Source organism: Mercenaria mercenaria, chromosome 9 (assembly GCF_021730395.1).
Source record: "Mercenaria mercenaria strain notata chromosome 9, MADL_Memer_1, whole genome shotgun sequence".
NCBI lineage: Eukaryota > Metazoa > Mollusca > Bivalvia > Venerida > Veneridae > Mercenaria > Mercenaria mercenaria.
The window spans coordinates 24688700-24716683 of NC_069369.1; the positions used below are offsets into that span (position 1 = coordinate 24688700).

General features: G+C 34.0%; 2 protein-coding genes across 3 annotated transcripts in view; both read left to right on the forward strand.

Annotated features, from left to right (window-relative positions):
• The first annotated feature begins 806 nt into the window (after window positions 1–806).
• LOC128559236 (uncharacterized) lies at window positions 807–6754 on the forward strand. Its single transcript, XM_053550465.1, has 4 exons — window positions 807–2240; window positions 3678–3784; window positions 4114–4301; window positions 4731–6754. The coding sequence occupies exons 1-4, from the start codon at window positions 2094–2096 to the stop codon at window positions 6752–6754; spliced, it is 2466 nt and encodes an 821-aa protein (XP_053406440.1). The 5' UTR covers window positions 807–2093.
• Window positions 6755–13901: 7147 nt separating this feature from the next.
• The window catches only part of LOC123546738 (uncharacterized), a 38439-nt gene continuing 24356 nt past the window's right edge, over window positions 13902–27984 (forward strand). For both annotated transcript variants that reach the window (XM_045333252.2, XM_045333253.2), the window contains exons 1-8: window positions 13902–13980; window positions 21751–21842; window positions 22617–22725; window positions 24756–24805; window positions 25840–26001; window positions 26293–26367; window positions 26969–27109; window positions 27795–27941. In XM_045333252.2, the coding sequence (XP_045189187.2) occupies window positions 21774–21842; window positions 22617–22725; window positions 24756–24805; window positions 25840–26001; window positions 26293–26367; window positions 26969–27109; window positions 27795–27941 (753 nt within the window). In that variant the 5' untranslated portion in view covers window positions 13902–13980; window positions 21751–21773. The remainder of the gene's footprint in view (window positions 13981–21750; window positions 21843–22616; window positions 22726–24755; window positions 24806–25839; window positions 26002–26292; window positions 26368–26968; window positions 27110–27794; window positions 27942–27984) is intronic.

Below are 27984 nucleotides of genomic sequence, written 5' to 3' on the forward strand. Positions count from 1 at the left end.
TCTCACTGATTTTGTATTATATTTTAAGACCAAGATTTAAATCAGAATTATGGTTTATAAAATATTCAAAATATTATTAACAATTAATAATAATTTTAATAATAAATAGAGGATATTACATGGCAAAGTGTATTCCCCGGAAAACCCGGAAATTTTACGGCTAATTTCCGGAAATCATTCAAGAGGTCATAAAGTAGTCAATTTAAAAAGGATTCGTCTAAATTTTGTGAATATCTAAACTAGAACCTCTAAACTCACAAATATATAAAAATAAATCGAAATTAATTAATTTTGATAGGCTAATTTCACTGTCAAAATACCGTATTTTTTACGTGAAATAGTAGTATTTTGGAAAACCCGGAAATCATAAAATGGCCTATAAATTAAATATATCTAAAGCAATTAATTAGTTTTTTATATGTATCTAAAGATGAACCTATATGCTACGACATATACAAAAAGAAATACAAAATATTGAGATTTGATAAGAAAATTTGGTCGTCAAAATACCGTATTTTTCGATTTGAAATAGTAGCATTTTAGAAATTCCGGAAATCATAAAATTGCTTAGAAATTAAATACATCAAAAGCAATTAGTTCATTTTTTATAAGAGGAACCTATATGCTATGACTTATATAAAAAGAAAAAGAAAGTATTGAGATTTATCATCAAAATAGAGTAATTTCGACTTGAAATTTTAGCATTTTGGATAATCTGGAAATAATAAAATTGCTTCTAGTTTCTAGTTTAAATCTTATTTAAAGCGATATTTTCATTTCTTTCAAGCATCAAAATAATAATCTATATGATACTATGCATGTATAAAGAAACAAAAAATATTGATATTCAATACGATAATTTGATCGCCAAAAACACTTCATGCTTCTACTTGAAAGCTTGTAGTAGTTAAGAATAATCGGAATAGAATTAACTTTCAAACCAAAGATTTCTTTTCAAATGTGTTTTCTGTCTATTTGTATAAATCATGTCTTATAGTTGTATCAATTTTTAACTGCTAGTTATAACTTATTTTTGTTTTCCGAGTTTTTCCCAAATTCTTCTATAAACTTTAGACTTTGTAAAAATCAGAAAAATATCAAAGTTATAACTAACTCTTTCAGACAAAGTCAGTTAGCGAATGAATTGAAGAATATAATATTTATGTTAAAACATGAACAAAAACAAATGGTGTATTCTCAAGCTTAAAACGCGACTTTATAAGACATTAAAATTAATGTACAGTTATACGGAGAAACGTCCGTAAGTTTCACTGTAAAATTTATTAATAAGTACTTTGTCATTCTGACTTCATACAAATCACGAGAAGTGTATCTTCCACATATACCCGTGAAATAAGACCAATGACAAATAACTCGAAATATTTGCATTATTTAATTCTGCCTTATCATTCAAGTTTAATAAGTACTTAATTACGTACAAATACGTAATTTAATTTTTTAATAAAAAGTTATCACTAAGGTATTACTTCACAAAAGTAATAATTTCATTATTTTTATTATAATAGTATGAAATGTTAAATTGTTTACGGGTATATAGTAATAATAAGAAGAAAAAAAACAAAAGAACATAGCAACAGAAAAGTCAGTGATTGATCTCTGTCGGCTTTAATTGTGCATTTACAACCAGTAGTTCAATCAAAGGTGTGTTTGCTTGATTGGTTTATCGGTGTTGATTAAACAGAGTTGTTATTTTGTTTATTGCAATAATGACATTAAGTACAGGAGGGTTGTTAAAACTTTTTAATCATAGTCAAAATATCAAAGGAAGCATCACATATTTGTAAGTACCAATTAATTGTCGTAATAATTTTAATCCTTCACGTTTGATCTTTTGTTGAAATACTATGAGTTTGAGAATTTTTCATACAAGCATTATTTTATTTTTTAAGTAATTAAATATGAGTAAATGATGCATGAATATAAAATGGAATGAATGGATATTTCTACCTATTTCAAAGTTATCATAACATCATACTATTAACGTGCTATTGCTTGTGAAATAAGAGTATTTGTGATTTGTTGGAATTGATTGTTTTTGAATTGTGTTAAAGTGAAAGTGTGTAATTTCAAACATGCCTTTTGTAGTTGGACATAGCCAGACCAAGTATCTGTCTCAGTACTTAAGTACTGATAGTTATACTGTGTTTTCCTATCCTGGATATAGAACTTGTGATATATTGAAGAAGGATATCATCTACGAAGTTGTTCCATTTTTCTCGGTAAGTGTGAATTTTGAGATATAAACGTATTCAGCAAAAATGAAACTTCTGTCTTTAAAATATATTACAAAAGACGATACATTTGGCGTTCTTTACAGTCACAACAGGAGTGACAGAAGTTTAATCTAATCAACAGTATAATTAAATTATCTAGTCACACTTTCGCACCTATTTTACGGCGGTTCTATTATAACGATGATTAGCTGATCAATAACACACGCGTATAAGTAATGTGTATTTTAACCGCAACAAAGACGTGTGTTTTTTTTTCTGAATTCTCTATCCTTCTTTAACAACGCAATGGAAGACTGAAGGCTCGGAAAATATGACATTGGCAAGAAAGTCTTGCGTGTTGTTCATTAGGCTCTTGAATAATAAAGAAATGTAAAAAAAAATAATAATGAAATGGACATTTATTGTTTTCCGCTTTTTAATATATATCACAATTAAAAATAAATTTGGTGATAAAAGCGATACCGACCGAAACAATCATTTAACTGTTTTAGCAGTATGTCATTTTACATATTTTCACGCATCATGAGTGTGATGCTTAATTTATATTTTAACTATACAGGCCGGTTTTGCACAAATATATACTGCATATATTAGACAGTTACGTAAGCTTTCTGTATATTATCAACACTACAAAAGTTGTTCAATTTGAATTTTAAACATATTTACATTCCCAAGTTTTTGTAAATATAAATAATTCTATGGTGACATTGTACAGACAAAAAGAATTCATCTTAATTATTACCTCCCTTTATTACATATAAAATTTTGATATATACCGTCTACAAATTTTGTTCGGAACTAAGTTAGATAATTCACTATTATATATGCACTTTTTGAAAATGTTGCATTATCTTGTTAATAATTTATTGTCACTCCTTGGTATTATTGTATATATTGATATATAACAAAGTTTGCCTTTATCATGGCATTATAATTTTTAAGATGAATCTCTGTTACCTTTAAAACTTCTGTATTTGAATTCTCAATAATTAATTGTCATTTCCACTTTGAATGTTATTTACCGACCGAGTCTCTGTAGAAATTCAGATATCATTTGATCTAGTTCATTAATGATGAGTTTATGTGTATTATCTAAATAAATGAACCTATTTTCCGAGCAACATCCTCCGTACAACAAATATACTCTGTTACCCGCGGTTATTCACAGAGGATGCACTTTATATGTAATTGGAGTGTCCGATTACATTTGAAATAATTAAAATATTTATAAAACGTAAAATTTATAATAAAGTTAAATGCATAAAATACAAGTTCGGTATGTAGCCATTTTTACTCATAGATACGTCACGGAAATAGCGGTCTGTGATAGAATTCTAAACTTAAAATGTAGGGCCTAGAGATAATAAGCACGTTATATATGTATATACACATATATTTATTTAACGTTTATTTTTTTTTTAGGTTGTAGTTGTGGTCGTTGGTGCTAATGATATTGGTTCACGTTCACCACAGCAGATTGTTAGTGATATTCGACTGTTGTGCGAACACTTTCATCTCCGTAGTCCAAGGTAAATATTTATTCAATAATAAGATTTTAAGTGGTCAAGAGGTATTTTTTTTAATTATAATGTCAAAATAAATGAATCGCTTGTTACAGTGGCATATCTCTGCCGATGATAAACTTTCAAATACGTGCTTTTTTCTGCAGCAGTTAATAGTTTCTGCATATATTGCGATCATTTACGCAAAAGCAGGGACATAAATAGTTACAATATCCCTGGCAAAAGGTAGCGAACTAATTATGTTATTCATCACTATAACAACTATTATTATAAAGTAATAACAAGATCATATCATTTTATGATATATATATATCATGCAATCCATGTACTTGCAGTGCAACCATACTTGTGTCCGAGATTCTTCCGAGAGCCCAGAACCTCTTCACTGGTTGTCATCTCCGCAAAGAGTTTCTCGATCATTGGAACTACGATGCTGGTGCGGTCAATCGTCTGTTACACTCACTCTCCACTGAACTCCAATGGATAAGAATTATCGAGCATACAGATTTTCATACACTCTTTGGTAAGATTGAATTTAATAAATATTATTGTTTTAAAGTTAGACGCTCAGAATGACGTCATTTATCAGCAAGACTGACGTTAACATTCCATTGAAATTGAGTAGATCTAAATAAAAATATTGTATAGATCACTTACTTGATTACATTGAAATAACTACATGAAACTAGATCACATCTCCATAGTTAATCTTTTTATGTTACAAGTTACAGCACTGTAACATTTGCACTATTAAATGTCGTGAAACTGAAACTGATTAATTTGATTAAACGCCTATTCCTATTACAATGACATATTCAATGGCGTTGTACATTTAATTTAACAATGTAAAGAAACTTCTTTCATTGAATGAATGATTTGCACTTGTGGTATGGAACAACATAACGACATTCAGAAATTTGTTTGTAAAGTCTTCTATTTTTTATATTTTAAGGCGCAAACAGACAACTTCTCAGTAAGGATGGCCTTCACTTGAGTTATGAGGGAACACAAACATTTACAAGTAACATTGAAGAAGCTGTTCGAGCAGTGCCAACATCACGTCCGGCGGAAACGCAATCATGTACTTCTAAAGTCGTGCCGTCGATAACAACTTCGCTTCCGGCGGGACAGGATTCATCTGCTACTAACGTCGTTCTGTCGAAATCAGCGCAGCTTCCTGTGGAACCGAGTTCGTCTACCCTTAAAGTCTTGCCGTCGAATTCAGTGTCGCTTCCGGCTGAAACGCAGTCACCGACGACGCTACCGGCGGGACCGCAGTCACCGACAACGCTACAGGCGGGACCGCAGTCACCTACTTCTAGAGCTGTGCCGTCAGATAGCGAACTTGATGAACTTGTTAAGTGGATAGAAGACGCCAAACAAATTCCATCTAGGCAACAGAGTGGAGGAGGTGGTGTGTCTATTCCGTTCTCAACACAGAATACTCCCCTTTCGACGCAATATGTTGAAGACTTAATGTGTGCATGTGAATCAGGATTAAACAAAGAAAAAATATGCAGTGCAGTGCCGACTGAAATTAATAGTGGTGATATATATGTTATTGATCTAGACTCGCTTCCTAACAAAAAAGATGTTCGAATTGATAAATATATGTGGTTAAATGACGGAAGAAAGAAAATACCAAATAAGAAACCTACACTCTTTAAAACATTTTTCAAAATCAGATTGCCTGATAACAATTATTCGAAATCCTTTCAAAAGTACATATTTGAACGCATTGAAAACGGAAAATTTGCAATATTACATTATATTGGCGACGCGTCTGTGTATCAACCGTTGGCACATGGGAATTCAAAGAAAGGATCTGTATTCGTAAGAACATGTCCGTCTGTAATTGACGAAATTAAATCTCGCGCAGACGATGTTTCTGCATCTGCAAATCTGATAGATAAAGAACTGAAATGCAGAGCAAAAAAGGGTGCTGATTTTGGTGTAAAAACTTCAAGAAATCTAGATCAGGTAAAAAATCACCTCTACAAAACTAGAAGAGAAAAACGCTTTAGTAATGATGAAATATACAATTTGTGTGAAATTTCAATAGAACTGGAAAATTTTAATAAGCAAATAGATGTTTACCCTACACTGGTGTGTATTTCTGGTCTAGAAGAAATTCAGAAAGAATTTAATGAACTACTTACATTTGACTCTGGCACTACCATTAAAATGTATTATGATACAACCTACAAGATGGGGCAGTTGTTTGTCAGTGTTTTATCATATCAGCACGTTCTGTTTGAGGGCAACAAAATCATTCCCGTAGCGTTCGTGATGCACGAGAGGAGGGACTCCAAATTCCACGAACGTTTCTTTAATGTCATTAAGGAACATATACCAAATCTTAGCAAAACAAAATACCCCATAATATGTGACAGAGAAGCGGGTATTAAGCTCGCTATTAAGAACTCTCTTCCTAATATACCTATAGTACATTGTTGGAACCACATAAAGACAGATGTGAAAACTTGGTTACACAAATTGAAAGGTACCAACGACGACCGTTCCGTGTATTTGTCTCATGTAGATACATTGTTAAGGTGTTTCTCAGAATCAGAATACAGTGAAAAGTTAAGTGAATTTAAAGAACTATGGTCGACAGAATTTAGAAAGTACTATGAAAAAAATCTTCATCCTTCCATTATAGAAAATTCAGGTCGCTGGCTACTAGAAGAATATAATATTTACAATCCATATTCAGGCATTACAACAAATCCAGCAGAATCAGTAAATAACATGATAAAGTCTGTACAACAACGTAAAGAGCTTCCAGTTGATTTAATATGTTTGAATTTACTCATGTGTCAAAAGGCAGTATATGCAGACATTCAGTGTGGTCGTGCCGGCTTTGGTAACTTTAAATTGAAAAAAGACTGTGAATACGCTAGAATAGATCCAAGTGAAATTGATGTTCCTGACATAACGGGAACACCAGACGAAATTTTGAAAGTTGGCAGTTAAAATGTCTTTGAACATAGACGGTATTTGTGATAAGCCAAAAGTAAAAAATCTCTCCTTGTTGAAAAGAAACAGTCGCCCAAGGGTAGCAAAGAAGACAGGGCAAAAGAAACCTAAATCGTCAGATTTCGAAGTACAACCGGCACCTGATTCAATTTTCATGACACCGTCGTCCAAAATCAATGTAAAAACTCCGAGCACAAACAATAAGAGAAAAAAATCTGACATTAAAAGTTCTACGTGTAAGAAAATTAAATTTGACTCTGATGATTTTGATAAGTTGAATTTAACATCTATCGCCGAAGAAGTTTTAACAGAGGAAAATGAACTAGAAATATCAGACAATATGTCGTTCAATCTACACCAAAGTGTTAATTTAGAATATAACAATGAACTGTCACAAAGTGATTTTGAACTAGTTGAAAACCCAAGTGGCTGGCTTAATGATAAAATTATTAATAAAGCACAGGAAATTTTGAAAATCGAATTTAGCAATGTCAGTGGAATGCAAGACACATTATATGTACCAAACTTTGATGAAAATCTAGGCTTTTGGAATCTTAATGACAACTTACAGAAACAGTCAGCACCTTCAGCGCAAATCCATTATAACGGTAGTCATCACTGGGTAATGTCGTTTCAAAGTTTGGAGAATGAGCCAGTGTGTATATTGGACAGCTTAAAGTCGCAAAGAACATTGAACAATAGCATTACAATTCAACTCTCCCAAATATATGACAATCATAAAGACAGTCTGAAAGTAATAATTCCAGAAGTTCAACGGCAGGAGAATTCATCCGACTGTGGTGTTTTTGCGGTGGCATATTTGACCGAACTCTTAATGACAAACTTTACAGTAGATGTTTCAACTATTAGGTTCGATATATCTAAAATGCGAGCTCATTTGTACGAATGTATAAGCAAATGTTCTTTCAGTGCATTCCCAAAAATTAACAAAATGCCAAAAATGCCATGTAAAGATGCACGAGTTCAAACTGTAAGACTGTATTGTACATGCAAATTACCAGATATTGTTGGGGATATGGTAAAATGTGACAATAAAAAATGTAGACATAAGTGGTATCATAAGAAATGTGTAGGATTTGTTGAGACTGTCAGAGGCAAAACATGGCTTTGCCACTTTTGTTCCTGGTGAGAAAATTTCACCGGACTTTAAATTAGTAAATACAAAGTGAAAACGGTGGTTTTGAAGTGTATTATAACTTCTTGTGTTTTGGAAAATGCTTTTCTTGTCATAATTAGATAAATATATATAATTTTGTGTAACGTGGATCAGTATTAAATATATTTAACGTGTTGAGAGTAATGTGACAATATTTATGTCATGATGGACTTTTAAGCATTTAAGCATGTAAAAATTGTCTGATTGTCAATGGATTAATTCTTATTTTATGTTGATTATTATGCAATTAAATTTATATTGATATGTGTGTGTTTTTATTTTATAGGTAGACATGGAGTTCTTTTTTTTATGACGATTTTGACGACCAAAAACAGTAAATTTTGACAGACATTTATTCTTTAAATGTACAGTAATTTTTTTTCTACTTACCCCATGAATACATGTTCAGAAAAGATATCATACCAGAATATTTAGATTAAAACAACAAATTAGAAACTTATAACCATGAAAATGATTTCCGGATTTTCCAAATATGACAATTTCGCGGGAAAAAAAGTTCAATTTTGACAGTCGATTATACTTTAAATATAACAATATCTCTACAATAATTTACTTCTACACAAAGCATAGATGCTCAAAAATGATTATATATCAAAATATTTGGTTTAAAACAACAAATTAGAAACTTGTAGCCATGTAAATGATTTCCGGGTTTTCCAAATATGACAATTCCACGGCAAAAAACGGTTAATTTTAACAGTCAGTTATACTTTCCATATAGCAATATCTCTAAAGAAAATTACTTCTACCCAAAGCTTAGATGCTCTTAAATGATTATATATCAAAATATTTCGATTATAACACCAAATAAGAAACTTATGGCCATGTACATGATTTCCGGAAATTAGCCGTAAAATTTCCGGGTTTTCCGGGGAATACACCTGTCCATATTACATGAGTGTCTTTTCATATTGAATTTATTAAACTCGTTGAATAAAATAATAAAATGCGAGGCTCTGCCGAGCATTTTATCAATTTTATTCAACGAGTTTAATAAATTCAATGTGGAAAGTCACAAATGTAATATTCTTTTTATCACAGGTCTGCCTTTCATATCGAAACATAAATAAAAATACTTTCTTTTACTATATGAACAAGTCAATTTGACCAACGTCTCCTATACTATAAACGACGTCGACGTCAAGCTTTATTACACTAGTGTATTATCATTTTTATTTAATGGCTTTATTACACTCCCGAGACGTCAAATATGTGATAAATGGTAATAATGATAAAAATCTAATAATAATAATAATAATAATGATAATAATACTACTATTATTATTATTACTTGTTATTTTATTATTAACTGTAAATAATATGTTGGATATTATATAATCATATTTCTCATTTAAATCTTAGTATTGATAATAGTTAAATACTAAAAGGTATTTAGGCCATATAAGGGAGTTACTAACACTTTGACATAATTCAAGAAAAGTAAGTGTTTCTGTTATCATCTTTTTAAAACAATACACTAATTATCGAGCATAATAATATTTATATATATGACAGTCACACACAAAAAAAAACATGATTCTACAGGAATAAATCATCTTTCAGATACACATATACATAACTTTTTTAGCATAACCCACAGTTAAATTCTTGAAATGTCTGATGGAGCATTTACACAAAACTTATGGTACTGGTCAACATAAACATTGATCACATTGGACCATATCAGCAATACACGCTGACATATTAAAAGTACAATATTGTTCTAAATCGGCTACTCTCAAATTTTTTTCTTCGCCGAATACTTAGGGTTTCATTTTTTTTTTTTTTGGCAGAGGAAATTCTGTCATTTGTTTGTTTTCAAAACACTGAATCAGATGTGATAAAAAGAATATTACACTTGTGTCTTTCCACGTTGAATTTATTAAATTCTTTGAATAAAATTGATAAAATGCTCGACAAAGCCTCGCATTTTATTATTTTATTCAGCTCGTTTCATAAATGCCATAAGAAAAGACACCCATGTGATATCCTCTATATAAATACAGAACATTAGCTATATATAATCATGTATATATAAGTATTTAACTTACATGCCACCATGGAATTGCTTTTTGACTGCGGCTTGCATCAAAGTGCAGATTAGGGGACGGTTTACTTTGCCGAGCATTTTATCAATTTTATTCAACGAGTTTAATGAATTCAACGTGGAATGTAATACTCTTTTTATCACACGTAAGCTTTTCATGCTGAAACACAAAAATTTCTTTTTTTCTCTCTGTTAAAGACTAAGTAAATTCGACCAATGTCTCCTTTACTTAAAACGACGTCAGCTTCAAAGCTTTATTACACTAATGCATTATCAAATTTATGTAATGGCTTATCAAATTTATGTAATGGCTTAACATGTGATAAATTTGCATCATTTTGTAATGTATAATTTTTGTAAATTATAAACTGACTCCTACTCATTTAGTAAAATGAATACAGTATACTAGTAAAAGAAAGTAAAATGATCTCTGTAAAGGTATAAAGACTTATACAAAGAACTATAAAATACATTTATTTTATACTTATAGAAGTCAGTGTGCGTAGATTTTTAACAAGAGCTGTCACTGGAGACAGTGCACTCGACTATTTCGATGCTTGAAAGTGAAACTGTGCACATCTTAGGAAGCTGAAGCTGTCACTGGAGTGTCTAATGACTCCAATGGCGGAAGAAGATATTGCCATGGACAATAGCTTGAGTCTGTGTAAAAAAGGGGATATAATTCATAAAATATTGGTGCAAGAGTTATGCACCTTGTGTCATATAATGTGGGTAATGATGAGGAATAACTGTTTTCAGTTTGAAACAAATCCATCAAGTAATTACAGAGATAAAGAAACAGGTGCATCAAAACTTTAACCAAGGTACGGACGCGGAAGGACGCCGACGCCGGGTCGAGTAGGACAGCTCTCCATACTTTGTATAGCCAAGCTTAAAATGATGTGCACAGTCACTGAACAATCACCAACAAACTGTTCCAGATAAATGTAACATACAATTTCATTTATAACCAGACAGTCAAATCAGATTTTTTTCTGAAAATTCAAAACTCAGAAGGCGGGGAGTTTTCAACGGCCAGACGGTACAGTATGAACCAACATCTTTATGAATTGATATATAGTTCACTATAAAAATATTTCTAAACCAACTGGATTGCTTGTTTGTAAGCTTACTTATAGTTGCCACCGGTAATCCATATGGGCGACTCCTCCAGAAGTAGTAATAAAGCACCCATACACGGGACTCTTATTCCAATGTTAGTAAATTTTAGTTGGAGGAGCGGGTACTCGAATTCATGACCCATGGTTTCGTAGTCAGACTGTGTTACCACCGGACCACTGCATGTGCCTAATTATTTAGAAGGGATAACAACCATAATGTTGCAATATTTGCTGTCAGTGAAACGTACACAATACAATACAATTGTAAATCATCGATTTAAGGAAACGTATATATTTATATTGTAATCAGATTTGTAATCAGATCACTGCCTGTTTGAACATTGGTTAAATTAAATTGCATTAAAATACTTAAAAATCCTTAATACTGATAACGCTTAGTTATTTGAAATGTTGCTGATGGCTGATTAAACTGAAATGCTACTTATGATTACCACATATGTCTGGTTTAGACATAAATTTAGTTGCACAAGAGCTTGAATTAACGATTAACTGAGCTTTATAAGATTGTTTTATAAAATTAAGGATCCAAATGCATTATGGGAAGTCTTATATAATTTGATCATTTATATAAATTATTGTATCTCAAAGTGCATTTGATCTAGCTGCATGACTCCCTGACTGCATGGTTGTTTATTTTTTAAATACTGCAACCTTTTATAAGTAAAGTTTAAGCCTCTAAAATAGCATCATTCTCCGTGTAAAGCATATTTTGGCATATCTTCATACTTTTAGACTTGTTAATACTCATTATGACCAAATTCCTGTCAGTTGCATGTGCAGCTATATATAGTCTTTTTTTCTAGTCATGCAGATTGTGCACTGTATATGTAGTATCCGTATGTATATCCTACATTGTTATTTACTGACAAATGTCACATCTTGCAACCTTTCTACTCATTGAAGTCAATATAACTATTTGTAGCTATTGAAATATTTAATACTTTTACCATTGTATGCTACGAGTAGCAACCATATGCATTTCACATTGCTGTTTTATTTGTATTATGTTGTCATAGTCTCATGCATGTAATATACCATGACTAAATAAATAAACTTGAAACTTGAAACTTATTTGCCGAACATTCTAAGTATATATTCTGAAATTCCAAAAAAATCAGGGTTACCGTTTAATCAAATTTTACACTGTAGAAACATTTTTAGCTTGACTATTCATAGAATAGTAGAGCTATTGGACTCGCCCATGCGTCGGCGTCCGCGTCCGCGTCGGCGTCCGCGTCCCGATTTGGTTAAGTTTTTGTATGTAAGCTGGTATCTCAGCAACCACTTGTGGGAATGGATTGAAACTTCACACACTTATTCACTGTGATAAACTGACTTACATTGCACAGGTTCCATAACTCTGTTTTGCTTTTTTACAAAATTATGCCCCTTTTTTGACTTAGAAATTTTTGGTTAAGGTTTTGTATGTAAGCTGGTATCTCAGTAACCACTTGTGGGAATGGATTGAAACTTCACACACTTATTTACTGTGATAAACTGACTTACATTGCACAGGTTCCATAACTCTATTTTGCTTTTTCACAAAATTATGCCCCTTTTTTCGACTTAGAATTTTTTGGTTAAGGTTTTGTATGTAAGCTGGTATCTCAGTACTCACTAATGGGAATGGATTGAAACTTCACACACTTGTTCACTGTCATGATCTGACATGCACAAAGCAGGTCCCATAACTTTATTTTGCTTTTTTACAAAATTATGCCCCTTTTTCAACATAGAAATTTTTGGTTAAGTTTTTGTATGTAAGCTGGTATCTCAGTATCCACTAATGGGAAACGATTGAAACTTCACACACTTGTTCACTGTCATGATATGACATGCAGTGCAAAGGGTCAATAACTCAACTTTGCATTTTACAAAATTATGCCCCTTTTTCAACTTAGGAGTTTTTGGGTTAAATTCTTATATGTAAGCTGGTATCTCAGTACCCACTAATGGGAATGGATTGAAACTTCATACACTTGTCCACTGTCATGAGCTGATAAGCACTATGCAGGTTCCATAACCCTATTTTACTTTTTTACTAAATTATGCCCCTTTTTCGACTTTCTTATTCATTCAAGCGACAAGGCTGTTAAATAGTCGAGCGTTGCTGTCCTCCGACAGCTCTTGTTGATTTACCTTTTTGGTTCTAAAGGTTTGCTTTTTATATATTTATACACAAGCATTTTTGTGTTTTACATGCCATGCCTTTTTGTTTCCATTACGTGTGTTAGAGATTCACCTGGAGGGGATTACTTTTATTTACACTGTCCCGTGTCTTTGGAACATGGTGGGGGTAAGAGTGAGGTTGGGTGCACGCAATAAACCGGTTTAAGCTCCCCAGTGGTGTTTTTGCCACTGGCCGTTCCAAGGCGGTGCCCCACTGTTTGTTCGTTTTGTCCTCTTGTGTTGGCTTTGTGTGTGTACGCGTGTATGTGTATGTGTGTGTGTGTTTGTGGTGTGCACGTCTGCTTGCTGTGGGTTTCGTTTTGGGGAGGCTGCGTTTTTGGTACGTGGCATTCCCTGTTTGAGTTTTGTCTTTGTTTTTTTATAGGGAGGATAAAGCAAAAAAGTTGTTCCCGCGATGACTGGATATATAGATCGATGGTTAAATTCACAGACAGACTACATATATTCTGTTATGATTTTAATGACATCCTCATCAGAAAAATTATTAAGTACACAATCTTATGATTTGCAGAACTTGATTTATTAGATATTTTTTGAATTTATACATAGCCCATTCTCTTAGAACCAGTCAAAAGTTCCCGCCAGGGCAGGTAACTTTTGGAAACTCAAAGAAGTTAGAATATTGCTGACTGGTCTGTTGATCATGGTAAGAATTATCAGTTACTTAGAAAGAAAAATCAAAGAAGCAAAATGTTATTTAAGTATGAAAAGGAAGTTGGTATTAGTGTGAATCATGTATGAGTACCTGTTTGAAACGAAAGTGTCATTAGTTTCCGCGATATTAACGATATCACTGAAATTTCCGATAGCGCAGTACACATCTGTCATAATGTATAACTGATACACAAAAATCCAAAATATAAACTTACATATAAATTGAAAAGTTATAAAAACTTTACAAATTGATAAAATGTATAATAATCTCACTCAGTATCCATAAATCATCAGGAAGAATACATTTGTATCGTGGTCGCACCTTCTCTCGAACCCCACCTCCTTTCGAACCTTTCATTTTCTCGCGATTTTCACGCATGCACAAGTGCGCATTACGTCATCAATTTGTGAGTATCGGTGCTTTGTTTACAAACAACACGCTACAGCTGTCAAACCAAAAATTATGCGTCATAAACAAGTAAGTATTAACTATTTTCTTCCAATTAAGATAAAAATCAATAAAATTCTTATTACTTTATTGACCCCAATATATAACCAATAGAATTTCAACCCAGTTTTAACATAAAAGGTGCTCAAAGTTTTTGACAGTTGACCTCGCTCTCTTCGGCTGCTGCAGAGGTCACGTGACCATGGTGAAATCATGTGACTCTCAATTTTTACTGCACTGTTCAAATACTGAAATCCATTGCTTTTTCACCTTCTTTTTATGATTTTTTAAAAAAAATTTTTTAATTGATTCAATTTATATTTCAGTTGAATCCAGTGAAGAGAGCTATGAAGCACAAGGGATATTCTCCTTCAGCATTGTTTAATGCTTATAAACTGGTTAAAGAGACGGGCATTCCTGTGAAGACTGCTGCTAGGCAGTATGGTGTTCCACATAATACACTTCGTGATCGTGTGAAAGGCCGTGTTGACCCAGAAACACTGATGACAGGACCAGGTCCATTGTTCACTCAAGAAGAGGAGGCTAAACTGGTGGAACATATAAAGCATATGGCAGACCTTGGGTATGGATTCACCATCACAGAAGTTGTTTCCAAAGCCAGTGATTATGCAGTATTTCTGAAGAAACGTTCTCCTGACAAACCTCTCTCTGTAAAGTGGTTCAGTGGCTTCAGAAAAAGGTGGCCTGAGCTTAGAATTACTAAGCCTAGAGCTTTAACAAAATGTAGAGCTGCATCCACATCTCAACAGGCAGTGAACAGTTACTTTACAAACCTAGAAACTGTAATCATGAACAATAACCTTCTCAACAAACCTGAGTGCATATATAATATTGACGAAAAGGGCATACAGACAGAGCACTCACCACCATATATTGTGGGTGGCAAGGCAAGTGTACCTGCAATAACTTCCTCCAGGTCAGCTGTAACCACAATCATTGGTGGAGGAAATGCCATTGGAACCCAAGTGCCTCCATTCTTTGTGTTTAAAGGGCAGCGGATGAATGAAGACTTGCTTCAAGGTGCAGCTTCTGGTTCAGCTGGAACTATGTCAAAAACTGGCTGGTCTAACTCAGTCATTTTTCATGAATATTTAGAGAGCCACTTTCTCAAATACATACAAAGACCAGACAGTAATCAGCCAGTACTTGTCATATTTGATGGACACAGATCGCACATCAATGTTCCTGTACTTGAATGGGCTAAAAGGAACAATATAATTCTCTTTGTGCTGCCTGCCCACACAAGCCACTGTCTTCAGCCCCTGGATGTAGGGTGCTTTGGGCCCCTACAGAAGATATACAACAACACATGCCATAAGTTTCTGAGGGAACATCCATCATCGAAAATTACCAGGTTTAATGTTGCTGCTCTGGCTTCTAGTTCATATGTAACAGCACTGTCAAATAACAACCTCAAGTCAGCCTTTCAGAAAACGGGCATATTTCCTCTTGACAGAACAGCCATAAGTACTGACAACTTCAAGCCATCAGAGCCTTATGTTGCTCCTGTTCAAGAGCCATCCGAACAGGTTCCTGATGTTCAGTGTGACCTAAATGCATACTTCCGGGCAGCAGAGACTGTAATTGAATTAAAAAAGGAGTTCCATCAGGCATCAGCTAAGAAAACTTTCAGTAATGTTGTTTCTGGTCAGGAAATCACCAGTTCAGACATATCACAACAAATTATTACTAAACCCAAGCCCATAGTAAAACAGCCAACAAAGACACCCAGGAAACCAAAGTCAAACATCCCAAAGAAGGTCTGTAAGAAGTCATCCAGCAAAGAAAAGCCATATGTACAGCCCATTGTTTTCCACCACCCAGAACCTACTCCTGGACCATCACACATTAACCTTCTTCTAGATACAGATTCAAACACTGATGACTCTGATGATGATATGCCAGATGAGGACAAATGCTGCGTCTGCAAATTGTTTCAGCCAGCTCAACTGAAAAATTGTGTGTCATTGGTGATTACAAAGTGGGCCCAGTGTGATTCTCCAGGTTGTAAACACTGGACACACTTAATCTACTGCTGCAAGCAGAGAGTAATTAGGCGTAATGATACGTTTATCTGCCCTTGCCATGACCAAACAAACACTGAAGAATAGAAAATAAATAACTGTTATGAATTGTTTAAAGTTCAAAGTTAATTACTGTTACAGTGTTGAGACTTTTGGAACATTTTTTTTGAACTGTGCTGTAATTTAAAAATAGGTTCGAAAGCAGGTGCTCTATTTTTGGCCGCCATTTTGTTTTAGATGTTAGGGTGGTGGGAAACTTTGGACGATTGTTGGATAACTGACGAAGGATGTAGTAACTTAATATTTGCAAGGTATTTATAAATGATTATTTTACATTGCTGATTCGTTATTTTATTTAACATTTACCGCAAATAAGTATCAGCCCATGTCAACAATTAAGAGGTTCGAAAGACGGTTCGACCACGATAAGTTCCAAATTCGATCGATAAACTTCCGCCTTTCAACATTTTATACCGTCGCTGACGCGCTTATCTTTCATAACTGGCATTTGGTGATAACATGTAAATCATCATTACACAAAAACTATATGCATGACACAACTGGTTTTACTATCAAATGAAAGCTTTTTGTGAGCAGATTAACGTCCACTAAAATATTTCCTGAAAAATGATACAGTAGTATTTTCTAAGTGCGAGTAGTTTGCCAATAATTTTTCAACAAAAAATTCTTAAATTTAGATATATAATTAGGCAATGTTATGATAAAATATACTCAATACAATCCTTTACAAACAATATGAAGTCATAAAATATTGATTTCATTGCAGCGCAATGTGGTGCAGCTGGATTGAAGTGACCGGGGGTGTGAAAGATTTCCTGGTCAAATTTCCGCCATTTTCCGCTGCTAAACCGGAAATGAACGAATGCTCACGAGGCATATGTCTTAAAATTTCGGTGATTTCCGTCAATAAGATTTACGTCCCCTTGAAGCTCTCCTGTAAAATGGTCGACAATGTTTTGACAGAAATGAAAATGCATTTCAAGCGAGGATATAATGTTTTAAAATTATTCTTTATTGAAAATAATGTTATAAATTGATTTATAAAGCAGCATGCTATTTTTGAGTATAGCAATCAGCACACGACACTCATTATTTATATAGTTCCAACGTTTTTTATACACTCTAGTGTACCCTACCCACACATTTTTAGCTTGTTTATCTTTGAGCACAAATTATTATTGGTGTTTATGATTATAACATGGAGAGTTATAGATTCTTATCTAAATAAATACATATTCAGGCAACTGTTTCTATTCCTTGAATAATTTTGTCTATTTAACCCATTTAGTGAGACATTATTTATTGTGATCACACTCTGTCTGTTGTTTTTAATGTAATAACTTAAATGTGTATTCATTTATTATAACTGAATGATTCTTCACTTGACTGCCATAATATATTCTACCGAAAACTAAGTTCTCCAGCCCCCAAAATGACCTATGAACGAAACTGAGGAGTTGACAGAATAAAAAAGATAAAATTTCATTTAATTTTTGAAAAAACAATTTTTTTTTGCCATTGGAGTCTATTTATATTACACTATTGCTTTTCCTTTGACAAAACCTTCATTTTTATGTATCATATGCTTATATTTTTTTTAAATTAAAAAATCCTTTGTTATCGCTAGCGATATGGATAGGGGAAATAACGAGAGCGTTTCAGGATTCGGTCGAAAATGTGCCTCCGTGTTGAATTTGAAAGTGTAAAGCAGATAGATGGTAATTTTTCCAATTTTTTTTTTTTTTTTTTTTGCACATTCATGTAGAACTAGTCCTGGCTTCCAAAACTCTAAATGCCGCTTTTTTATATTTTGTTTTTTTGATAGTTGCGGCTTTAGAGTTTTGGACCAGGCCTACTATGAAACCATACCAAAATAAAAGTTGTCCAACTTTTCGTCGCAAACGTTGTCAGCTGAAATTCTGAACGAAGACGTATGGGTATCTTGATAAAGTAATCACTTCTACATCAGTTAACACCATTTATCAAATTCTGCAAGCAAATCTTTCAATAAAATCGCCGATTTTTACAAGTCACTGTTAGATCAGCATCATTTCTGCGGCCATTATTGAATAGCTACAACGAGATTCTCGCATGACGTAACCGCGCGAGCCGCTAAAAATATACATGTACAGCACCTTGTAAACAAAAGAAATGATTTATACATACAAGTTTTCTTAAGGATTTATCAATGAAAGTAATAATTCAAGTCAATTTCAATAAAAAATAACCATTTTCCCAAGTTTTTTTGCCACCGGGATGCTGATGCAACTTCAAACGCGAAGCGGCACATGTAAGTGCTCTCTTAGCGGTTCGCTCGGGTGAAAGTTCAGTCTCGTATTTCAAAGGAGCAAGATGGCGGCGTAGAGTAAACGTTTCAGACCAGTTCAAAATTGTCAGGTAGTTCTGCCATCAATTATGGGTTTTAATACGTAAAATTTGGCACAATGGTAGATTTTACTGTATATTAACTGATCAGAAAGTGCTGCTGCCGATTTCTTTTAAAATGTACAAACGCGAGCGTGTCAGATTTCTGGCACGATTATTGGTATGATTTCCCTACGGAGTACACTTCAGCCCTCCCGTCCAAATCCAGTATATAAACCGAGAGGGCTGAAGATCTTAAGCTAACGTAGAACAAGTGTTATAGTGACACCTTTTCACCACAGACTCTTGGGCGTCAGCACCCCTCCCCCGCCCAGTCCGCCCTAGTTCAATTACATTAAACTTGCACAGGGCTCCTTTTAATATTTGGACGTTCAATATGTCCCTGTGTCAAGTTTAATGGAATGACAGCCGTTTGCATAGCACAGATTTCGACCTTATTTTATTGAAGTGTAATGTAGGAAAACTCTCAAACACGTGATATATTGGTTTACCGTAACTAAAACTGCACCTCCAATCACTTCCCTGACACATTACACAGATTCTTCTAGCGTAATTTAATGAAATATCATGAACAATACAACACTGAATAAATATATAGAATCAATTATACATGCTTAGACGAAAAATACGTTTAGCCTACGGCACTAGTGAAAAATCTGCGGCCATTATTTAACGCATGGGTACCGCCGAATACACGTGGACTAGCCTTTCAAACTGCTTTGATATGAACTAATAATTTATTGAAATAACTTCAAATTAAATTAAAACCAATAAAAGCTGGTTAAACCCATCAATTATAAACATATGCATACTACATAGACAATACGTTAGTAACTGGCCGCATTTTTTTTTCGGGGCCGACCGTGAGACTTTTTTGTCTAAAATCATTCTTTATAATAAAGAAGATTTGACAGTTTCATGTTGTGTTGCGAAAGTGCATGGATGTAAAATTCACTTCGAGAGTGTGGACAGATCTTCAATATTTTCAGTAAGACAGTATGTTCAATTGGTGTGTAACAGGGGTCTAGCTAGGTCCAATTTTTTGGGAGAAGTCACTTCTCCCTCAAGCTGATTTAGGGAGAAGTAGGGAGACTTTAGGGAGAAGTGGGAAGACTTTTCCTACTGCAATGATGTCGAGTGATTCGAAAGGTGGCTGTAATTTTCTTGTTTCTTGATAAAAAACATTGATGTGACCATTTATTTTCTTAGTTAGATTATTTCCCATACAGTGGTTATTGTTTTGTTACAAAATTCTGAAAAAAGTCGTTTTCAAAATTCAATTCTGTAAATGTAACCCGCCGAATTTTGGTAATATCTTGTATGAAGTGTTTATTATTAACACCGAGTCATTCACTGAGGAATGTCAGTATCTCACTTGAATAAAACTGAAAGTAAACTGTGTAAACTAGAAATACATATTCAGATAAATTCATCGATGGAAGTCAATTCAACGTAGTCAATACATCACATGTAGTTTTTTTATCATAGATAACAAATAATTGTGTACCATATTCCAGTTAATCGCATGGTTAATCAGCAGTTTCTTTATAAAACATTGCTTTTTTGCACTCCAACATGTTGACAGTTAACACGAAGTTTCCATGACGTAAATGCGGCGCTAATTGGCTGAACACAATCGACTCTGGTGTATCGGATAATTTGATTCGCTTTCACACTTCTCGGGAAAATCTCGCAATTACCTGAAGTAGGCGGAGCTTAAATTATGCTACCGGCATGTGTTTGTGTATTCGACACTCGTTATGACACCGTGCAAATTGTCAACAGTCCGGGTAGCAGTAATTAACGAGTGCGGAAATCAAGGAAAATCGGGCGACTTGCCTTTTGCTTTGAGGTTAGATTTGAGCGAACTTTTAAGTTCTAGAGCGCCTATTTCGCTCAAGTCGCCCTGTGTAAAATAGGTTTCTTTGTCCGTTATTGGTATTTAGTTACCACTTTTCAGTCACTTCCACCGTGAACTTGTAAAACCTACCGCAAGATATTTTGCGGAACGCTCTAAAGGGAAATTTATAATTTCGATAAAATGTCGGACTATATGAAATGTCAAAATCGTAAAATATTGAAGTCCGACGTTTATTTATAGAACTAAGTCCGCCCCTGACAACCCTCAGTCAATATATTTTCGTTTATTAAAACAAACTGAGCACATGTCTCTATCATACAACAACTTCTGTTAACATTTCAGCATGTTTAAAAAATTCCCATATTCCATCAATGCTCAGAAAAACAAAAGGCAACTTACTCCAAGTGTTTTCAACACAAAATAGCTTGTCCAAGGAATACGAGAATAGATCCCAGCTTGATGCTATGCAGTCAAATTTACTGCACAGAGCCGGGACACAGACGATATTGGTAGTGGGTTATAATAAAAATACTCGCTGACAAAGTCAATTGCCGTGGTGGCCGAGAGAGTACAGGCACTGGTTCTACAAACCCATTTTTGGGGCAGGGCCGCGGGTTTGCTCCAAGCTATGGGCAATCTTTTTTTTTTCTTTTTTAAATGATTTTTTTTATCTTGAGAATATATTGTTGAAAAGAAAATGAAAATATTACATTAAAAAAGACACTAACTATATCGTCTGTGTCCTGGCTCTGTGTAGTAAATTTGACTGCGTAACATCAAGCTGGGATCTATTCTCGTATTCCTTGGACAAGAAAATAGTGTTTACATTGTAAGTTGTCTTGTGTTTTTTCTGAGCATTGATAGAATATGGGATATAGGGTCATCATTGGCATTTGCTGACTGTTGGTATTTGCTTGCACTTATTTTTTCTCTTGTTTTCATATTTCAATTATTTTGCCAGATATGTTCATTAAAATAAATTCTGAACATATTCTATTGTAGTAAAGTTACATTAACTGAGAAAGATGGTAGGAAGAAACAAAAGAACACATACAGTAGCAAAGAAAGAAGTTGAGGCTGTTAGTGAAGAAGAGGTGAGTGTCTGTATCTGGGAAAAATCAAGATGTAAAGTGGAAGTGTCCTATGAAATGAAGTGTCCATTTTGTAGAAATCAGACGGCTTTTCATCAGTAAATTGGAAGGAGGCCATGGCCTTTCAAATTGGGAAATTCATATGCCATAATTGCTCGTTTTGGGAAAAGAGCATTTTTAAATTTTATTGAAACAGGGCCTTTTTTTCCTGCAAAAGAGGTATGTAGCAGAGGACACAATTTGGTGATTTCCTATTTGTAAATGCGCTCATAATTGCTTCCTGTTTGTGAAATATAATTGCCAAATAATAAGAAAAAACATTTCTTTTTTTTTTACATTTTGGGAAGTTTCTCTACCACAGTTAGGAAAAAATGACCTTATTTTCAATTTGGAAGTGGCCAAATATCGGCCTCTGTTATAAAAAGCCCTTTCAGACAGCAGTCTGTGCCATATATACCAAATTAGATCATTTTGCTTCAGTAATTTAGGACATGTCACAGCTGAGTAGCGGTTTATTGTGTTTGATTTATAAATGATAAAATACAGATAACTTTTTATGGGATAAGATGGAATTGTATGGTATATACACCCACTAGTGCTTCAGCATTATATTTGTAACTGTAGTTATTCAAAGTTTGAAACATTAGACAACATTTCATGTTTGTAACATCACCAACTATGATAAATATTATCTTTCTGATTAAATAATAAATATTATGTCAGTTAGTTTGAAGTATAAACAATACTGGGTTTATACAGATTTTAAATATGTTTCAGATTGTATGTATTGATGTACCTACCAAAAACATCAGGAAAAGCAAAACAGTAAGAAATTTCAAGGCAAAGAAAACAGAAAAGAAGTCTGCGGAAGAAGAAAATGCATTTGGTGAGTATTAAGGTAGTGGGCATTCGGCAAATTCTGTTTGGTTAGATAATTTTGTATTCGTATCAGATATTTTTGCAGATTTAATTCCTTTAATATCAAAACATATGAGTAAAATCGGAGAACTGTCTACAACAAACCACTTCCACATTTACAATCGTGTGATCTGTACAGAAAAAATGTTGAAAATATAGCATTCTGATACTGGAATACTCCTGTTATTTGAATATTTTATCCTGATATACAGGTTGTTCAAGTATCCGAAATCTACTGTATATTATTAAAACACCTGTTTTACATAGGCTGATATACGTAAATCTTTAAAAGAAAAAGTCTTGCCTTAAACCTCAGCCCTTGAGCTTAGATATTTGGCATGTAGCTTTGAATAGTGATCTTCACCTGTTTCTTAGAATTATAGGGTTAGGATTGTTTCCACCCAGGGGTCACTTATATATAGATTGATAGGAAATTTTTTTTAAAACCTTGTCTGAAGCTGTAAGTCCAAGAGCCAAAACATTTGGTATGTAGCACAATATAGTGGTCCAATCCAACTTTGTTCAAATCATTCTCTTTGGGTTAAAATTTGCTCCATTCATTTGTGGGTCTTTTGTTTTACATAGGCATGTATACTACGTACTTAAATAATCTTCTGGTCTAAAACCTCATGGTCTAGAGCTTAGATATTTGACATTGTAATATTGTGTAGAGGTCCTCTACTAAAAACCATGTACCCATATGAGTCAAGTGATGGCCCTCTTGTTAACTTGTATTCTGACATTCTATTTGTTCATAATAACTGCTTTTATTGAGAAGGCTTTTGAATATTGGGGCATTGTTGTCTTCTGACCGATCTTGTAGGTCAAGTATTTATGTCTCCCACCACACAGTGGTGTGGGAGACATATTGATTTACTCCAGTCTGTTTGTGTGTGTGTTTCTGTGTGTGTGTGTGTGTGTCTGTCTGTCACAAAGCTTGTCCGCACTCTAAGTCGAACTTATCATCCGATTTTCGCCAAACTTGAACAAAATGTGTTTGACCATGAGACCTTGGCCAAGTTCGATAACTAGCCAAATCGGTCCAGGCGTCTTGGAGTTATGGCCCTTGAATTACCAAAAATCAGCCTTTTTACTCTTGTCTGCACTCTAATTCAAACATTTCTCATCCAATCCTCACCAAACTTGAACAAAATGTGTTTGACCATGAGACCTCGGCCAAGTTCGATAACTAGCCAAATCGGTCCAGGCGTCTTGGAGTTATGGCCCTTGAATTACCAAAAATCGGCCTTTTTACTCTTGTCCGCACTCTAATTCAAACATTTCTCATCCAATCCTCACCAAACTTGAACAAAATGTGTTTGACCATGAGACCTCAGCCAAGTTCGATAACTAGCCAAATCGGTCAAGGCATTTTGGAGTTACAGCCCTTGAATTATTGAAAAATCGGCCTTTTTACTCTTGTCCGCATTCTAAGTCGAACATTTCTCATCCGATCTTCACCAAACTTAAACAAAATGTGTTTGACCATGAAACCTCGGTCAAGTTCGATAACTAGCCAAATCGGTCCAGGCATTTTGGAGTTACGGCCCTTGAATTACTGAAAAATCTGCCTTTTTACTCTTGTCCGCTCTCTAAGTCGAACATTTCTCATCCGAACTTCACCAAACTTGAACAAAATGTGTTTGGCCATAAGACCTTAGCCAAGTTCGATAACTAGCCAAATCCGCCCAGGCTTTTTTTATTTATGGCCCTCGAATTACTGATTGGATCCACTCGTCCAGACCATCTAATTGGATCCACTCATCTAAGCCATCTAGAGACACTAGACATTTTTCATAGGGGCAGTTGTGGGAGACATACGCTTTTCTCAAAAGCATCTCTAGTTGTAGTTGGTATCTCAATAACCAGTAGTGGGAATGGCAGTTAAGACTTTGAGAAGTAGAGTTGGAGAATTTGACAAAATTTTGGTTACTGAAATGAAAATGTTCAATAATTAGGTATGTTTATCAATGTGACTGTTGCTCTTGTTTCTTTCAGCTGGTTTTGATGTAGATGGAGTTTCAGCTGAAGAAAAAGAACAAATCAAGGTCAGTATTAGGGTTTTATTAAGGAGTGCTCGGTTAACCACAGATTGGGCTTTTTTCACCTGTACACTGATAGAAATTTGCTTCCAACCACCTACTTAGAGAATTGCTACCCACCACCTGCAGTACTATCACTGTTAGAAATTAACTAAAGTGCCCCTGTGCCCGTGTTTAATATCTATCATCTTTCATTAGTGTGTCAACATTCTCGAGCTCACAACTTTCGCGCAATCTTCATGAAACTAAGAGTGTTTCCCTTTATAAAATCTGGGACAAGTTCAAAAATTGATCATCTGAGGTTAAAAAGTAGGTCACTAGGGTTAAATATAGAAGAGGTCACATTTTCTACAAGATCTTCGTTAGAACTTTTTTAGAAGGTCTTTATAAAATCTAAACCAAATTTAAAAGGTCAAAAGTAAGTTCACTTGGTCATACCATAGCAAAGTCTTGTTATAACTTTAGGGTTCACTATTTCTGCATGATTTTCATGAGACATGGTCAGATGCTATATTTTCTACCTGATCTTCATGAAACTTGGTCAGAATAATTTTTAATGAAATCTTAGTCTAATTTTTTCTGGGCCAGGGTCATCTTGGGTCAAAAACTTGGTCACTAGATCAAAGTCTTTGTCACAAAGCTATGAAATGTAGGTTAAATTCAGAAACTGAGTCACTAAGTCACTTCATTGAAAAATTTCATTTACATACTATAGATTACCTGATATTCATGAAATTTTGTTGCTATTAATAAAGTAGTGAAAGTTAACCTATGATTCAGGCTGGCAGTCTATTGAACCCTTAATTATGTTGCCAACATTTTTGCTTGATATTTCAGCAAATGAAATAATAATAAGATTATAACTTGCCCTTTCTCTTGAAATCAGATATATCCCTCAGACCCTGGTCAGTTTACAATGATACAACTATACAATTACTAAGTGCTACAAAAGTGACTTCTTCAGTTTCATTAAAAGAGGTTTAGCAAGGTTACACTTGAGAGTTTTGGGTCTGTTTTATTTTTACAAATTTGTTTTACAGGAAGCTATACTTGCCTCTACAAAAGAGCGGGCAGAGCTGAAATATGCAGATACTAACGGAGATGAGGGTGGTTTAAACACCTTACAGAAACCTGAGTCACCTAACAGTAGTGTGGGAGAATTGAGTACTGATACATCAAAAATAGAAGATTGTAGATCTGAGGTAACAAAATTTTGTCTTTTGTGAAATCAGTTGTTTTGTCAACATAAAATAAAAGATTCATGTTTTTGAAGTTGGGACATGGATTTGTGTGGTAGGGTAAGAGATTAAATGTAAGATTTTTATCTTTGTTTCGAATTGATCCATACGGAAATTAATCACAAATGACATAGACAAGGTACTGAAAATTTGAATGAAGAAGTAAATTTTAACAGAAATTTTGAGTAATTTTTGTTTCTTTCTGTTTCATTTAAAAGTGAAATCTTGATTTATCATGGTTTATTACCAATCCAGATTAACCCAAGTGCACAAGAGCTTGCCGTTCAAGATGATGAGGATGAAACCCAGCCACCATCTGACTCTGATATAGTATGTATAATAAATGTATGCAAATATATATAGAAGTTAATATGCAAATTTAGATAGGGATATATGAGAACTAATTTATGGAAGAACAGGTCTGTATTTCAGTCCATATATTCATATGTAGTATAAGTGTCACGGTTTGTTTACTTGATTTAGGAAAGGATGGGATTACAGAGATCACAGTGGGTCCCACTGGTGGAAAATAAAAGATGTAAATGTTTTGACAGTTTTGTTTATTACTACTTTTGTATGTAAATAAGATACATGGAAGACATGCTAGATTCTAATGTTTCACTTGGAAATTTGTTGATTTTAGTATAATATATTATGTTTTGATTAATACACTGTGGAATCACTTAATTTTTTATGTGTAAAATTTTGTTGATTCATTTGAATTAACTTTTTCATGAGGCCATGAATTTGTGGATCTAACATTGCTGGGAGTTAAATTTGTGAATTGGGATTGACTGTCAGATTGATGCATGCATTATATCAACTGACAATAAAGTAGTACTCCACGTATAATAATAGTTTAATATTATTACAATTACAGTTAATATATCAGAAATAGAATGTGAAACAGAATGTTTTAATGTATTTTTAGGAGGAAATTCAGTTGGGTCTCGATCTAAAGCAGTCTACGTTAGAAGTATCTCGCGATGACATCTTTGACACAGATTCCACTTCTAAGGAGGACACAGACACAACATTGAGAGATGATGACATTTATAAGATTGAAATAGAGGTGTTTGTCTGTTTGATTTTAGGTTATATACTGGCTGCCAGTTAACATAATCTGCGTATCTGGATTCCATAACAATACTGACTGGTTAGCTCACTGCAGCACAAAGGGTTTGATTTTAGCTATTTTGACCACTCAGTCTGTCTAGAAGTATCTGACATTAAATCAAGTATCTTGACAAGGAAGGCAAATTATATTAGGCACCTTGTTTTCTATTGAATCATCAGAGGAAATTCTCATGACCCTTGGATTGAAATTCAAATATTCTGTGCTGAACATACTGAGCTAACCATGCCTGAAGTAGAGGTGTACAATGTCATGTGTCTTAGCATGTATAGAAAACGTACCAACAGATACCAGCATTGCACTTTTATGAATTATAATTTTTTTCTTGAATTCTAAACTGCAAATAAATGTTACCAAAGGTGTTGTATTCAGCAAAGCATTCATGACATACTGGTTAATAGTGTAACGTATTACCCTTCATTTCTTAGCATTTACGGTATTTGTATATTGTTTTGTATCCATGTAGTTTGAAGATACAGTGTGACCTTTGAAAACATTTTCTGATTTTCTGAAGCATCCTAGCTTGGGCTGCTCATGTTAATCCAAATGGATTTTCTTTTACATAGAAGACATCCAACTGCTTATATATGAGTCAATTGAATTCAATTTAGTTGTGTTTCAGGATGTTGAAAATGGTAAAAAGGCATGTGATGACACACACACAAGAAACAGAGATCTGAAAAAATCTGAGTTACCTGAAAATGAATGTAAGGAGGAAGGGGATGTGAACATGTCTGATACATTTACTGAGTCCAAAATCACTCAACAGGTAAATATATGAATGATACAATACAAATGGCATGTATTTTTAC

Excerpts from the sequence above, each read along its gene's own strand:
- LOC128559236 (XM_053550465.1), top strand. The coding sequence starts at position 2,094 with ATGCCTTTTGTAGTTGGACATAGCCAGACCAAGTATCTGTCTCAGTAC. Across the intron at positions 2,241-3,677 it reads AAGTTGTTCCATTTTTCTCG|GTTGTAGTTGTGGTCGTTGG; the intron begins GTAAGTGTGAAT and ends TTTTTTTTTTAG. Across the intron at positions 4,302-4,730 it reads AGATTTTCATACACTCTTTG|GCGCAAACAGACAACTTCTC; the intron begins GTAAGATTGAAT and ends TTATATTTTAAG.